Source organism: Anser anser (genome assembly GCF_964211835.1).
Source record: "Anser anser genome assembly, chromosome: 7".
Lineage (NCBI taxonomy): Eukaryota > Metazoa > Chordata > Aves > Anseriformes > Anatidae > Anser > Anser anser.
This window is the reverse complement of record NC_139727.1, coordinates 4,575,331-4,591,870: the sequence shown is the minus strand read 5'-3', so window position 1 is coordinate 4,591,870 and position 16,540 is coordinate 4,575,331. Positions and strand designations below refer to the sequence as shown.

General features: G+C 43.5%; 1 protein-coding gene across 3 annotated transcripts in view; it reads right to left on the bottom strand.

Annotated features, from left to right (window-relative positions):
* The window catches only part of ADK (adenosine kinase), a 293,147-nt gene extending 276,684 nt beyond the window's left edge, over positions 1–16,463 (bottom strand). For 2 of the 3 annotated variants that reach the window (XM_083845221.1, XM_083845223.1), the window contains exons 1-2: positions 7,947–8,095; positions 2,333–2,407 (exon numbers count right to left, since the gene is read on the bottom strand). In XM_083845221.1, the coding sequence (XP_083701347.1) occupies positions 2,333–2,407; positions 7,947–8,080 (209 nt within the window). In that variant the 5' untranslated portion in view covers positions 8,081–8,095. Of the gene's footprint in view, positions 1–2,332; positions 2,408–7,946; positions 8,096–16,273 lie in introns of those variants that run through there. The other variant, XM_083845222.1, reaches the window with a different exon arrangement.
* Between the last annotated feature and the right edge of the window lie 77 nt (positions 16,464–16,540).

Below are 16,540 nucleotides of genomic sequence, written 5' to 3'. Positions count from 1 at the left end.
GATTGAAAAAGCCTAACTCCCTGACAGAGGCCAACACTTCCCTGGCTCAGGTAATGCCAGACTGCTGCTGTGGTCTGAAAATCAGACTGGCACAGTGGAGTTCTGTTGTGACATAAATTAAGACCACCTCTCATATAAAGAGTCTAGGAAAGGCTTAAAGCTTTCCAAAATTGTCAAGATACTGAAGACTTCGGACCAAGTCCAGATTAAACCAAAATTCAACTTTGAAAGAAGAGTGATAGGGCTATGTTAATAACCCAAGGCAAAAACATCCACCCAACCCTCCAACACCGCTCATTTCTTCAAGTCAGTATTGCATGGCAGGAAGTTGTTCTGAATCTGCCAGTGGTAGGACTGCTATTATGTATTTATTCTCAAGTTTGTTTATAAAATGGCATGTACACAGTTTATATATTGTTTAAAGGAATATTTGAGAATTCCTACACAATCTTATACTGTTTCCATTTGCATTTTATTAATAGAAGTTACAAAAACAATCTGGCCAGCAGGACTCATTTTAACATTCTCTTATTTCATTGACAATAGACGTTGATTAAACTTGCAAGATCAAGCCCTTTATTCCGAACAAAGGTATTTACTCTTAAAAGAGTGGTTTTACAAGAGAGGATGGCGGACTGAGAGAAACAGAACAGCCTCTTTTCATACTCTCAAGTCAGAGCCCAGCTGGCCTTATGGTCCCATTGAAACGCTCATCTAGCTGAAGAGGTGAGAGACTCCAGAAGCGATCAATTGTTGCCAAGACACCAAGAGCTAACCTTAGGGGGCTAGAGATGGCTGCATGCCTTCTTCAACAAGGAAAAACAGAAATTTGACTGGTATGATCAACAGTGTCTGTCAAGTGCTTTGCAGTCCCGAAACACTCGTGTTCTTCCACCTCCCTGAAGTATTTGAAAAACTTAATTCTAGGACTTCTAAAATAACTAGGTTTGCTACTTCATCTCCCCTCACAGGCTGAGGATGCATGGGATTTGATTACTATTTCAGGAAGTACTGCAAACACAGTTGGACTTGGAGTAAAAGTGTGCTTGTCCATTTTTTAAGTGGACAACTATGCACACACACTGACAAACAGGAAGCTAGAAGAAAAGTCAGGTATGTAAGAAGAGTGTAGACAAGCTTCCCAGTTCCCAGGTTATTAGCAGAGCTATCACACTATCTGCAGGTCCCCTGTGAAACTGCTAGAGGACTGCTTATTGCTTTAAATAATTCAATGCTCCACAGAGGTATTTTGGCAGTAAAGAAATGCTCACAAAGCAGATGATGTTCCAGGAGATAGTTTAACTTGTCTGACAGGACTCAAATTTGCATATGTAAATTTGAGTGATAAAAATATCAGCTGCAAAACAAATAAATTATTGCGTTTATTAAAGCTTCGTAACAAAAGATTTGTGGCTGACAATACATATTCAAACTCTGCACCTGTTCTTTATTCAGTGATTAGAAATTTACTCCTGATCCGGTATTCCCATTAAAAACACAGAATGACTACAGAAAAACAGTATTTTAAAAATGAAACAAAGAATAGTGAGCAGAGCACTTTGAAAGATGAAATCAACTTTCTGACTCATCACTTGAAAACTAGAGACACAAAGCAGCAGAAAGTGGAAGAAACTGAGCTCATCCTGAAGAATCTAACAGAACAACTACATTTTACAACTCTGGAAGAGCCACATCTCTATAAACTGATCTGAGAATGAGTAATCTCAACATTACCAGGAATATACAAACAGTAATTCAGTGATATGGTTATATAGATGGCAGCATAACAACTAGGCTTAAGTAAGATAACGGGCTTCCTGATAAGAGTGGTCCTGTTTTTTACTGATAAATTGAAATGAAATCTAAAAATTAAAGTACACATGCATAACTTTTCTTGTTGTTACAGAAATGGGTCATTTGCCCCCAAATTCATTACCAAAGAAAGAGAAAAAGAGTGCTGTAACAATATATCAAAAAAAGCACATTTATACAACAGCTAACTACATCACACTGACATTAACAATTGCTTCCAATTAAAGCCAACCAAAGATTACACTAAAAGACCAGAATATTTAATTGGTAGGAAAAAAAAACAAATACTAAAAACACATTCTGAAACACTGTTCACTGACACCACCACCACAACTTCATCTGTCCAGAAAAATAAAATGACTGATAGAATAAATATTCTTTGAGAAAAAGCCAAAAATCCCTCAGAAGTCAGTGTAAACTTAGCATTACACAAGCACTTAGTCCTCTTTATAGGCATCATTCTGGAGACAGAACTGACAAAAAAAAAAAAAAGAGAGAGAGAAAAGAAATCAAGACTTACTTGTCAAGGAAGTCCTTGTCCACAACCGCACAGATATCAAGCAGAGGATTTCCCATGCCAAACAGGACATTTTCACTGTAAGAGAACCAATTATTTTAAAGTTACTTTAGTACAGTACCTTGAAGATTTACTTTTTTATTAGAGAGGAAAAAGTTTTTCTTTAATACAACCGAGGAACAAAACGATAGGCATTTTGCCCAGTGTAGTAGCAACCATTTACCTGGCATACAGACCAAGAGTCAAATTTGAATGAACCACCTTACAACAATATTGTGATCTATATACAGACTACAAGAAGTCATGAGTATATAAAGCATGCAAAACCACATTCTGTCATTTTAAGAATTGCATTCAGGTTACAATACCAGATTTTAAGTATGGGGAGCATCAAACCAGTTTATAAAAATTTCACTGAGCAGACTCAGTTGCGGGGTTTACTCTGATACTGGCCAATAATTTACAATTTAAGTGCATTTTAATCAACTGAGATTAAGAGCCTATGGATTCTGCACTGTCAGCCATCTCAAAATGCAAAGCCTTCTACTGCTAAGAACATTCGTTCTTGCTTTTTAATCAAATTTAAATTCATTACCATGACTTCCACCACATAAAAACAAGCCATCAGATACTGTCAACAACTGAATGAGCTGGCTTTTGTTATTTTATTTTTCAAAGGCTCATTCAGAAATCACATATTACATTTTCCTGACTAGCACATATTTGGGCAATAATGCACTAATACCAAAGGATTAGATACACAGCCTAATGTCAAGTAGGAGTGAATGCAGCCATTCTCCAAGGCTGCCTAGAACATTCAAAACCATCACATTCCTTGCTAAGCCAACACCTGATGCCTACAGCTGGCAGGGCAAGCACTTGCTGTACCTACCAAAGGTAGCATCAGTATCAACACCACCAAATAAGTCTCCCTCTTTACCGAGTTCCTATTAAGCATTAGCAGAGGAAGCAGATTCAAGGTCTTTCCATCTCCCAAATAGCGCTGCTGCAACTGCAGCCTTCACTAACTGAATGCTCAAAGCTGGATAACACTATTGGCTGAATCTCAAAGCCAGTGAGTTTCCAATTGTTTTGGCTCATTTAGAGCAGGAGAAATGCTTTACAGACACGACATCTGTCCACTAAATGATGGATTTCGTTAACTCCTACTCGGCAAGATAAGAAAACAGAACACAGAACAAGCAGAAGGGAGATGGTGTGGAACAACCTCCCAAACTGCATCCAACAGAGCTTGGAAACTCATTCACGTACTTCCTCTCACAGCTAACAAGAAAGGCCCTTAGCTGACAAATATCTGTCAAACTTTGAGATGCTTGCCAAAAATACACAGTCACACTTCTTCTTCTTTAGGATGCCATATTAGTCTCCGCTAAATGTTAAATTCTGAAGTCCAAAAATGAAGAATTGGTCAACATGATTAATACCCTTGATAGAGATGTAGCAAACCATGCCTGACATAGCTTATTTCTTGTTGTAGCTTTAAAGAGAGGCCTTCACAGCCCAGTTCACTGTATTGCCAAGTTCGTGTGGAAGACTGAGCCAGAAATACAGCTCACTCATAATTGAAGCAGGCAACATCTGCTTGGTAAAAAACCTGTAAGACTCCCTAAGTATTTTTGCTAGTGTGAGAAGCGTTTCTGTTAAATACTAGAATATATAAAGCAGATCAAAATAATGCTAAGTTATACACAGGTAGAAGAAAACAGGAGGGAAAGACAGATTCCAGTTAAGACGATATAAGGATAAAGGGGATTGCAGTCAGAGCCCCTAGACAGGACACTCTTTCCATTTTAAAAACTAAGTATTTCATCAGTAGTATCATAGGACCAGTTCTATCCTGGTCTATCCAGGACAGTCCTGTTCTATCCTCAAGTTCTCCTCCTCCCACTGTTTTTTACAATCATCCCCTCTCAAGTACACTAGAGGCTGTGTAGTAAGGTGCTATCTGGGATGGAAAGTTTCAAGAGACGAGAGGTGTGGAAGATGTAACACAACTTATTTTTGCAAATAAGCTGAAGACACGAACAAATATATACTAATAGCTAGCCTTGTATCTTCAATTAACAGACATTTCTACATTTTCAGTTACTTCAGCTAGATGTTTGAATTAAGGAAGTCCCGAGATACTAGGACTCCCATGCTTAAAACTGTATGCTATCATTCCATTTGCAAACAGGAAAGGGGAAAAAATTTAAAAAGAATCTCACACACTATTTGTACTGGAGACTGTAGTCATGTCACATAGAGTACGGTAAAAACACCTTCTTGGATTAAGTAGAAAGAGTCTAAACAACCACTTAAATAAAAGTCACAGATTTAAAAAATTCAACAAGGTAAAACTGACAACATTGTGATTAGCATTTTCTAACACTAGATTTGTAAACCACAATATGAAGACTCCAGTGTTTCTACTGTTTAAGACCTTGCAGTGTAAACCCTTAGCACATTCAATGTGATTAACCGAACGCTACATTTCAGTAGTGTGCAAGTTACACTTCAGCACACTGCAAATCACCCTTCCCTGCTTGAAGGGCTGCAAATTAGCTGCTCTGTTACACTGCTGTTTCTTTTGTGGCATCAGATGAGGTAGGCAGTTACTCAGCTGTAACGCACCCCTCTGTACCGACAGTAAGAAAAGAATATGTCACACATACAATAGCTGACTTTATAGAGCAAAAACACATACATAAACATAAATTTAGGATCCTGTAGGACACTAAGTTTATGAATCACCAAAGCAAGCATCGGAGATGCTGGAACGTTACATTCTCACCGAGTTTAATGCTTTCAGCACTACATGTGAACCCTACTGGCCTTGTGTTTGCTCCTCAGTCACACTAGACACCTGGACTGATTAAAGCTTCACAGATTATTTGCAACCAACAAGATATAAGATAGTGAGGAAGCAGCAATAGATTGCTCAAATGTTAGATTTCACAATACGCTGGTTATTTGAGTAATACACCTCTGCACCAGACGTGGAACAAACGCTTATGCACACCGCAGCCTCCTTGACTCCATCCAGTCCCGTCTCTTGCACGCAAGTGATGGTATCTACTCATTCCAGAAGGATGTTCCTGTCTAATTTGACTAACCTATTGCAAAACAGCATTTATCTCTTCAAGAAACAAGTGACAAGCCCTCCACCTGCAAAAATTAATGACATACATCTGACTATATCAGTGCCAATGTGTGGGTGTGTATATATATATATATGCATATGCAATAGGCATATGCATACAGTACATATACAAAAATAAGATGTTGATACAAATCTAAGACTTGTTCGGACACAGAAATATGCCATCTGCATCGTAGACAAAACTACAGAAACAACGCCAGCTTGCTTGACGGAAAGCTTAGATGCATTAGAAGGCTTAGAATGCATTTGCATTCTAAACGCTTGGCAAGAAGTAATGTATTTTAATGAGTTTGTCATTTACCACTGGACTTGATGAAGAGGTAGTTTTAATTATAAGTTCCATGTAATCCATTAAATGTATCTTCACCTCCTAATTACGGCATTTTGTGAGGAGATCACCATTAATTTTTCACAAATAGACAAAGCCTATCACATAGTACTCTCTCCTCATCACAATTTGCAGAAATAATGGAGCGCAACTAAACTGGTGTAACATAAAAACAAAACAACCTAAACAAACAAAAAAAGCCATCAGTACTGAGCTATCCTTCAACCATTTTGAAAGAGATCAACAACACTAACCATAACTGAGTGATCTGAAAAGCTGTGTCTGAAATCCTAGTCATATACTAATAATCACTATGCTGTTGCAGGCATCTTTAAAAATAAAGTTCTGCCTCTAGCTGGCTGCTGAACACTGGCAGTACTGTGTCTAAGTATCTTCCAATTCTGTTATCACCTGAAAACTACTGTGCACTTCATTGGAACAGCAGCATCAAAACGTCAGCAAAAGCACTGGGCACTGGTACACAGATAGAGAAATCGTTTGAGCACTTGGCTACAGAATTGTCTTGCTTAAAAACAAAATCCCATTACCTCTTAAAAAGCATTTCACATTTTTTTCTTGTTAATTGCCGCAAAGATATTCTCGTCTACATAATAGTAACAAATAGCAATGGGAGCTAAGTTGATTTTTTTATTGGTCTTTTTTATTTGGTCTGTAACAACCTCATCCTGCCATGCAGCTGTAACGTACACAGAAATAAATTCTTATGCTGACTCACTTTACAGTCAAAAAGCCATAATAAAACACAATTGGGAAACTTGGGTGTCCCAGTTGCATGACAAAACCTCAATGCACGACAGCCTGCTGTATGCCCAGTCTTCCATTTAAAAATGTAAGACACCATTTTGTAAAACCCGAAATTTTAGGTATACCTGTAGGGCATGATCGTACCTTAAGTAAGGCCAAACAAGATGCATTCTAAGCATACGTACTTCAGTCGCAAAGGAACATAGTCAAACCTTACATAACACAAGGTCTGAATTTGTCAAAGATCCCTTACACAGGTAGATGAAACCAAGCAGCAACAGCACCACATCAACTGCATTTGAATAGCTAGAAGCTTTTGACTGACAGCATTCTTCCCTCATCGTGCTTCCCTACGCAACATAATTATAAGTGAGTTATACCGTGTTTGCTGCTGGCCCTCTGACACTAAAACCGCTTCAGAGCTGTTACTGTGTTACTGTGAGACAATTTCCCCCACATCACCAGCCAGCCACCTCAGCGTACAGAGCCCAAACATGCCAGTGGCCTGCCCGACCGCTCTCGTGCTGTCCTGTTCAGGTCTTAAGTAAAGGCAGTACATGGTAAAGGAGCTGCCCACCTATATGCTGACTTACTGGAGCATCTTCAGTGAAGATGGCATCCGTCATGAAACTTTTGTGGTCTTCCATAGCGATACACTGACAGGTTCTCACAAACCAAGCCTAAAGCCTTGGCCTTACGGAGGCAGAGCTGTCACAGCGACACGAAGCCGTTCCAGCAGCAGGGAGCCCCTCATGCAGCCCAGCAGGTGAGCGCGCCCGCAGCACCCACCAGGTCCCAGCCCCGCGGAGCTGTGAGGCTGGGCAGGGACCAGGCGCGCCGTCCCCAGCGATAATGGGCCGGGGGCTGCGGGATGGGGGCACCTGCGTGAGGAGGCTCCCGCCTCGCGACACCTGCCTGCTCGGAGTTTTCGGTAGGACTTGCCACGGTCGCTCATCTCAGCGCACCTCCAGGCACGGATCTCACAGACACCTCGCCCCGACGATCTGACAGAACCGCAGCCCCGGCGGCCGGCCGGCAGCACCGCGCCTCGCCGCGCCCCCGCCGCTCGGCACCTGGAGCTCCCGGTCACCGGCCGGCGGCACGGGGCGCACCGAGCCGGGGCTGCGGGCGACAACAGCCGGGTGGTGAGGCCGGCGCTCTCCCACCTCTGCGGGGAGCTCGGCGTGCCCGGGGACCGTCGCCTCTTGGGCTGGCCCCGGGCGCAGCACAGCCCGGAGCGGAGCGGGGCTCCCCCGCACGCGTGGGGGCAGAGGGAAACCGCCGGCGGAGGGAGGTACACGGCGCCCGCCCCGCCGCCCCCTTCCTTCCCCGGGGAGCCGCGCCGGGGCTCGCGGCGTTACCTGAGGGTCGGCATGGCGCCCCGCGGCGTCGCCTCCCCGCCCGCTGGCTCGGCCGTGACTGAGCCGCCGGCCACGGCCCGCCCGAGCCACTTGCGCGCCGCCGCCCCGCCCCGCCCGCCCGCGCGCTCCGCCATTGGCCGGGCGGCGGCCGGGGGCGGTCCCGCGGCGGCGGAGGGCAGCGGGGAGCCCAGCGGTGCGGGCGGCCGCCGGCCTCGCGCCCCGGCTCGGACGCGCGCGGTAGCGGGCGGCGGCGTGGCCCGCCTGGCGCCCCGGGCTCCCCGGCCGCCATCTTTGATGCGGGCAACGAGCAGCGCCTCTCCCGGCCCTCGTGGGGCCGTCGCCTCCGTGCCCTGCCCGAGGCGGGAGTCACGGCCCCCCGCGATAAGTTAGGGAAACGAGCTGGAGGCAGCACTCAGGTGCCGGGCCCCAGTTCTAGTGCCCGCAGTAAAGATGGCCAGCGCGGCCCCAGGCACTGTCAGGGCACCGTGACAACGGCTGTGCTCCTGTGGGGACCCCACCACCCCTCAGGTTCCCCCCACTGTGGCCACCCCACAGCCCCCCTGCCCTCCCCGATCTCACCATCCCGGGCATCTGCCCACTGCCCCAGTGTTGTTCCAGGACAAGCCGTCTGCCCCAGCAGAGCAAAGCCCCCCACATGCCATTTTCACACACCGTACAAGGATGCATTTTCACGCCTTTTATTTGCACGTGCTGGGTACGACCTTAGTGAGGCCTCAGGCGACCTTCTCGAAGCCTTCCTCCTCAGCTGTCACTGACACAGCACCCGCAGGTCTCTGCCAGGCCAGGTGCTGGAGCACGGCCGGCCAGCCACGCAGGTGCAGGGTCTCCTCATCTCCAGATGTGAGGTTATTGTACTCACAGGTTGCCACAGCACCTGGCAGCCACCTGCCACATGCAGCTACCAGGCGTGGCTCTGTCTTCCCAACCTGCCTGAGGCCAAGCGGAGATGCTGATGAGATGCGGGCCTGGTTGCCATCGTCCGAGCCCTTCACCTTCTAACCTCATCCCGAAGCGTGTGACATCCAAAGAGAGCTGCCAGGCCACGGATGGAAAGCATCGGCAAAGCCAGGTTGGTGTTTTTCTCTCTTCCTGTCTTCCTGCCCACTTGCTCTTCATTTGGCTGCCAGATTACTGCTACCCCATGCAGATTTGGCACTTGTTTTATTAACTTACCAGCACCAGAAGCACTGATTCATGAAACTCATGTCAGAAAGGGTTGTTTTTGCCAAAAGCAAATCCCACGTTGTTCTGTTAAGTAAGGCTATATTACCTCTAATTAAATACGTAAACTTCTAAATGATGTGTTTATTATTAGCCTTAGCCTCTTCATCTACAAAATGGGAATATTGTACTCAGAAAAATTAAAGCCTGACGATTCAAGAATTTGCTGATTTTCAGGTGTGTCATAAGAGGTCAAAATTTCAGATGTTCATGATGCTTAAGGACCTATGGCATCATTAGAAGATAACAGGAATATTTATGTTTAATACCTGAGGTTGGACAGATTTCCTTGGATTTCCCAACTGGACACTCAAAATGAATTATCACTCACAAAATTCTGGTTATTAAAGTTGGTCAGGGGTCTTAAAAAGTCAAATTAAGGGGAGTGGCAAACATCCCATCACTTAAGCAAAAGCTTGCAACACACAATACAACAGGTGCCCAAATCCTGAAATAGGACTTTAAATACTGTATTTGGACACACAATGGCTGTAACCTCCGATCCGTTCTGAACGATTAATTACTCTTATTTTAACAATTTTAGTGCCTAACGGCCAAACCTCTGTTTTGTAACTGAAAATGAGGGGGTGGAGGGAAATCCTGTCATGTAGACAAATATAACAATAGCAGTAACAAAGCTTGTGTCTTGTTAGTCCTATCGCAACATTTTCAGTAATAAATACATGTTAAAAAAATCAAGAAGTAGCATCCCTCACAAATAATTACCTGGCTTTAACAAGCACATAAGAAAGAATATATACGGGAAAATAGATGTAATACATTACCTATATTTGTAGTAATGTCTACCATATAACAACTGCATATTATGAATATTAAGCTACAGAGTCCAAATGAGGTACCATCAAATGTTTCTAACTTTTTACCAATTCAGCAAGATGCTATGAGAAGGCTGTTTTTCTAGAAAATTAAACAACCTTTTGTGAATTAGCACAACAGCACTTGTCAATAGCACTTTATAAACTTACAACTATTCCTAAGTGTACGAACAATCATCTTGCTTGTACTAACACATACCTGCAGAATCTACTGTTACTGATGTCTTTGAGGCATCACCTACCACTACTGGGGTTTTTGGTTGTCTGCCAGGTAACTTCTAGATGTCTTGACACACAGCTGGAGCAAGAGCAATCAGGGAATCTCTAGTAAAACAGTCATTTATCAATTACAATCATTCACAGATTAACTTTGTGAAGCTTGTGCCACAAGTTCGACTTGTAGTCACACCAGTTGTGTGCTAGGCAGCCAGTTTGAACTTGCTCAGCCCATCCAGCTCCTTCCAAACTTGCTCAGCTTGCATGGAGCGGCTGACCCATGCCTTTGCACGTGTTTTGGCTTCAGAAATCCCAGCAAAAATACAGAATTCACAGCTTTTCATCTAAAAACATATAGCACCTGATAGGGTCTAGCCACAATTTCTCCTGACTGCTTCTGTCATTATACAGTAAGGAATAGATCTTCAGGGCCATCTCAGTTCCTGTACGTATGATGAACTATCGCACCTCAGGTGATTCCACTAGAATGTTTACTCTTCCAGCACAGCAATGAATTAAAAGTAAACTGTACCCCTACCTGATACACCAACAGACAAGTACGTGAGAACTTGCAAAACAGCACTTTATTGAAGCAACCCGTGAAACTACACATTTTATACATGTATAAGTTGTCTAATCAAGATACAGGCAAACTAGGCCTTAGCTTTGAACTGTATTATGCTCCATAACACAATATTCAGTATAAATTGTCTACATTACAATACAACCAAAAAGTTCTCCATCAACCTTCATATTTCATGCAATTTCTTCTAAGTACTAAACTAAGGTTAGTTTTAGGTAAGCTGTCCATGCTTCTACCTCTACAAGACAGAAGGTTGTTGATTGTTTACGTAATAGCCTCAGCAGACATTATAAAATGGGACTAGCAAGAACAAAGTCCATTAACTCTCTTTTGGTAAGAGCATTTTACACATCTTATATGCGTTTTCTACAAAAATGATTGTTTTGAAACTATTTCTGCAGAGAAAAAAATATATTTTACAATAAAAAAATAACATTTTTAGCTTTTATGGATCTCCTAGCAAACTATTAGAAATATTTTAAATTTAAAATCCTATAGCACAATCAATTGCTTTTAGACCAGCTTCACAGACAATACAGCTGTAAAAGCAAAAGAAAATCTGTAAGCCTGTTGCCTACTTATATTACAGCTATTCTTCTTTCCTCTATCTTATTCAAGTCAAACAGCCTAATCCTTTAGTTCCAACTGCTTTGTAACACTGAATGTACAATAAAAAATAAATAAATATCTTTCACTGGAAATGCAATCCAAAGGTAGCATAAAGCCAGCAAGTTGCCTTATGTTACCATATCCTTCAGGCATGGTACAGCTTTGACTGCGGTCAATCATTAAAGAAATTATTACAGTTCAAAATGGGGAAAAAAAAACAAAAAAACTTCCCTTCACTTAACTCTGAGTAATACTCAGACTTGCCTCCTTCACGCAAAATGCTTATTTATTGTATAAATAACATTAGTATGTAAATTGAAATGAGTTAAGAAGCGAGTTCTGTACATACATGATGAAAATCCTTGAGAAAACCTAGTGTTCACGTTATATCTTTGAGTTCAATTTACTTCTTTCAAGAAGATAAGGTTTTCTGACACATTGCCAGCAAACACTAATTAATGACCTTCAGATAGCAACACATTCCCTGCTTCTGAAACTGGTTTTGTGAAATACTCATGTACTTTGCCTGTGTAAGTAACTATTCCAATTCAATATCACAACCTTGAGTCACAAGCCAGAGCTTTGGTTCAAACATTTCCACTTCAAACAGACGTCAGCGACAGTAGAGGAAGCCAAGGTCTTGTTCTGCATAAAGTCCATTTTACACTATTACAATCGACACTATATTCAATTACTTCTCTGTCTCCTTTCCAGACATCTTCCATGTCTGTTTACAAGTAACATTAGTAGATCCAATTAGATGAGTAATTCTACACAAGCTGTTTCATTTGCTGAAAGAGAAGGAACTCTCAAAATCGGAAAAATTCACAGGAACTTCATGACTCATTATTAAATAGTCATATTTGCACTGGTTCCCCTCCCACATGTAATCATGCATGTAAGCACCTCTCAGGACAAGACTGGTCCTGCTGTCTTCAGTGAGGCAACACACTAAGTCGGAGGCATACGTTTTTGGAGGCTATTACGAAAGCCTAACTACCCCTGCTCATCAAAATGACCCTTCTGCCTGATGGGCTGCAGGTAACGTCAGCGAAAGAAGGACTAGACCCCTGCTGTGCTCGTGGTTCAGAGTACATATAGCCTTCCCGTGGCCTCCTCTTTCCTCAAGTCACACACTCCTTCCCAATAAAGCACAGGATTTCTTTAATTAAAAGAATGGAAACACCCTAACAAGCTTCTCCAACAGAAGAATGCAAAAGTGTAGAAACTGTATCCCATGACACATGCTTTGAGAAATCCTGCATGATTACATCAACAACTGGGGAAGACACGTGGCAATCCACACAGCGATCTGAGTTACAGATCAGCACAATGGAAGCAAGATCCTGAACCATTACAGTGAGATAGTCTCCATGCTGCAGGTCAGTCAGTTTTCGGATGTGTTTCTGTCAACACGACTTTGAAGGGAAGATTGCTGCTGCTACGTCTTAAATGAAGCAAAATTAGAAAAATACGTCCCAAGTGTCATCAAAAGGTTTTGTTTGTCTACTTTCTAAAGGGGTCTAAATATTCATTTGAAGAAAAAAAAAAATCCTTTGGTTTTATTCGTCTGGAAGCACACACAGCAAGGTGCTAGAGTCAGATCTTTCTTTGTACCAAGAGCCTATCAAGAGTACCAACGGAGGGAAAGTGACCTGCATTTCCATATCTGGGTAATTGAAAAGTGAAGAAATTACAAAGCAACGAAGACAGAAACTAAAAGGAATATAAATGGAGAGTGAGGTGGAAAAAAAAAAAAAGCCAGAGATAATGAGAGAGAAAAATGGTTTACTAAATTCTAACTGAAAGCTTTGTCACAGCTAATTTAAAATACTCAGAATCTTCTTTCATTTTTAGAAAGCTGATGAAAGAATAAGCTAAATTTAAACCCAGCTTATTAAGAAAATTAAAAATGCATGAAATTAGCAACATTTCTACATTTACTACTATCAAGCTGTCTAAAATTTACTGGAACGGCAATGACAAAGGACTGCTTTTGACAACAGTTACCCACAGAGTGTTTGATAATTTATTCTGAAAAGCAATAGATGTCTAATAGTAACAGAAAAAGAGGAATATTGTACTTTGTACTTCTGCTCAAATTTGTCAGATTCAATGCTTACATTGTCTTCATGTAGATAAATTGACTTGTCCAAACAGCCAGCTACGTCATGACTATTTAATCAATACAGCAGCTGCAGAACTGCCAGAAGGCCATCACATAACAGAGGGGACTTTACCATGGAGGATTTCACAACTGTTCATTTTTCTCTTCTGCAAGCATGCAGATTTCTATACAGAAATACACATATCAGCTCAAACGTTTCTACAGAGAATGTTCAAATTCTTCCATGACTGTGACGGTCCATTAACAGAAGAAGCCTGGTTGTAGTTTTCACAGACTTCCAAGATAAAACCAAACCAAATATAAAAGGACACAAATCCTTAGTAATTCTCCTTTAAAGTAATACCTCATGTTTCTAGTAAGTTGATACTACTGCTCAGTGACAAACTGCTTGCAATTCTGCAAGCCTATTTTCTGTTCAACCAGTACAGTTGACACGCACAGTGATATTTTATTTCACACAGCAGAGATGTGGTCAGAAGTCTGAACCACGTAACACGCATTAATGGCCTTGCCTAAAGCCCGTTGGTTTTAGCAGGGATTTGCACCCATCAATAAAGACAATACAAAACCTGACACCCTGCAGATTAATGTCAGCACAATGCCCTGGTTGTGCTGGAAACGCTCGTTTGGGTCTTGAGCTCTGTGCTATGCTTGCTGGGTGGCAAAAGCCAACCATCCTACATTACCTTCAAAGAACTTCAGCTGAACCAGGTGAGCTCGGCCTACCATACAGGGCAGCTGTTTTTGTTTTACTTTGCCTGAAAGGACCAAAAGGCACTGAAAGGCCGTATCCATGAAACCTCCCTGATGCCACTTTAAGAGAGAAAGTGACAAATTAAAGATATAAGGGAGGGAAATGTTTATTGCTGATGACAATGAGTGAAATTTAACTTTTTAATGCCATTTTTGATATTAAAATAGATTTTGCAGTAGCCAGAGGAAAGATACGGGTTCATAAGATGGTAGAACAGTAAGGTGCGAGACCATCCTTGTTCGGTCCTTTGCACATGATCTTCTGAAGAGACTGTAGAGTCTAAAATGTAGGTGTTGAGAACAACAAATTCTCATCTAATTCTCTGTATAACAAATACGAAGTTGTTATCCCCCAATATTTTCAAGTGATTTTTTTTGTACTGCTTTTCTGATCTATAGGCTAACTGCTTTCAGCGCTACCAAGCATATGTAGCAGGGCTTCCACTAACAACCCAGCCTCATTACAAACACAGCAGAGTCAAGGGACCTCTGCCATTCAGACTGGTACCTCCTGTACTGGCTCTCAACAGGGGACAAGGTCCCACAGCAGTATGCAGCCAAACACGTTCTTGCAGCTATACCCAAACAAGAGCAGAGGTCTGCTAAATCTAGTTTGCCCACCTTACCCACTGATGAGTCCAGTCTGGGGCCTACAACACTCATCAACACTGTTTAATCACCAGCTGATTATGGCATTGCTCTTCTTATCAGATAGCACTGTAGTCTAGCTAACACTTCATACTGAACTAACCTGAAACAGATTTCAGAGTACTGAAGTTCTAAGAGCGTTATTTTTTTTTGACCCATTGTGCACCTTGCAAAATTGTTATTTTTGTTTAATAGGTTGCTACAGAAGTATGTTACCATGGCTTTCCATTCCATTTTAAGCATCCTTTACATTTTTAACTCAATACTTCGACAACGTTCTCAAATTTTTGTATTTTTATGTTTGGGCTTGAGGCAGGTAAAACGCAGTTTCCTCTAATAAGGTTTATAAGCAGAAACATTGCAGTTCCCAGCTTCTTGTTCCTCCTTGCTTTGAAGCCCACAGAAATAGCTAATGCTTTTTAATTACAACTTTACATTGCTGCATGCCATTTATTTTCTTTCAGAGCTCAGTTACATTTTTCCTCTTCCATTATCTGCAACTGAGCTTGTTAACTATTATTAGACTTGAAAAGTCACTCAGCTGCCAGAGGAGCAAGTACCCTGACTTTGACAAATTTAATAGAATTAGTTCTTTGGGTACGGACATCAGCACAGAAAGGGATTGTTCTCATCTCAGTCCTGAAAAACATCTCTTTATGCTATATTTGAGCAAGTAATTAGTTACCATCAGGGCAATTTTTGGCGATTCAAGCCCTATGTCATTAATCTTCTTTGTATCCTGAACACTCGAAAGGAGATCAGATATCAGACAATTCTATCCGTGTCTAAATAATCCCGAGAAAACACACCAGAAACTGCACCAACAAAAGCTCCACTGTACCTCTCTGACCATGTTTCCTGCATTGAAAAACCTTACGTTTTTGTTAGGGCACTAAAAAAAATAAATAAACGAGCTGCTTCTGTGCAGGCCATCAGTCAGAAGAGCTCAGTCAGTGCAACCGCTGAGACAGCAGCGAGGAAGCGGAGCAAACGGCAGACACCTCGTTCCGGGCTGCCTCACGGTGAAAGCGCCCCCAGCGCTCCACGTGTCCTGCAGGAAACGTGCCCGGGGGCCGCGGGCGGCCAGCCCCGCGCCCCGAGGAAGCACAGACTGCCGGGGCCGGCCGCCGGAGCTCCCGAGGGCACCTATGCGGCGGCGGAGCTCGCTGGAGGAGCCCCGCGGTGCCCGAGACCCGCCGCCGCCCGGCCAAGCCGCGGGGAGCCCCGGGGCCACTCGACCCGACCCGACCCGACCCGGTGCCGCCGGGCCCCGGCCGCCCGCTGCCCGAGCCCGCCGTGCTCCCGCCGATACCTGAGCTGCTTCGGCTCCAGCTTCAGCTTCTTGGCTTGCGGCTCCCCCGCTGCCATCTTCGCGGCTCGCTCGGCTCGGCTCGGCCCGGCCCCGCCGAGCAAGGGGGGCGGAGGCGCGGGGAGAAGGCGCTCCGCCCGCCGCCCGGCCCCGCGCCCGGCGAGCCGCCGCCGCTCCGCCCGTCCGCTCCGAGCGCACGGGGTCGGCCCCGTCCCCCGCCCAAGGCCGAGGGGCGCAGCGGGGCCGGCGGCGGCCGCGGGGCCGCGGGGG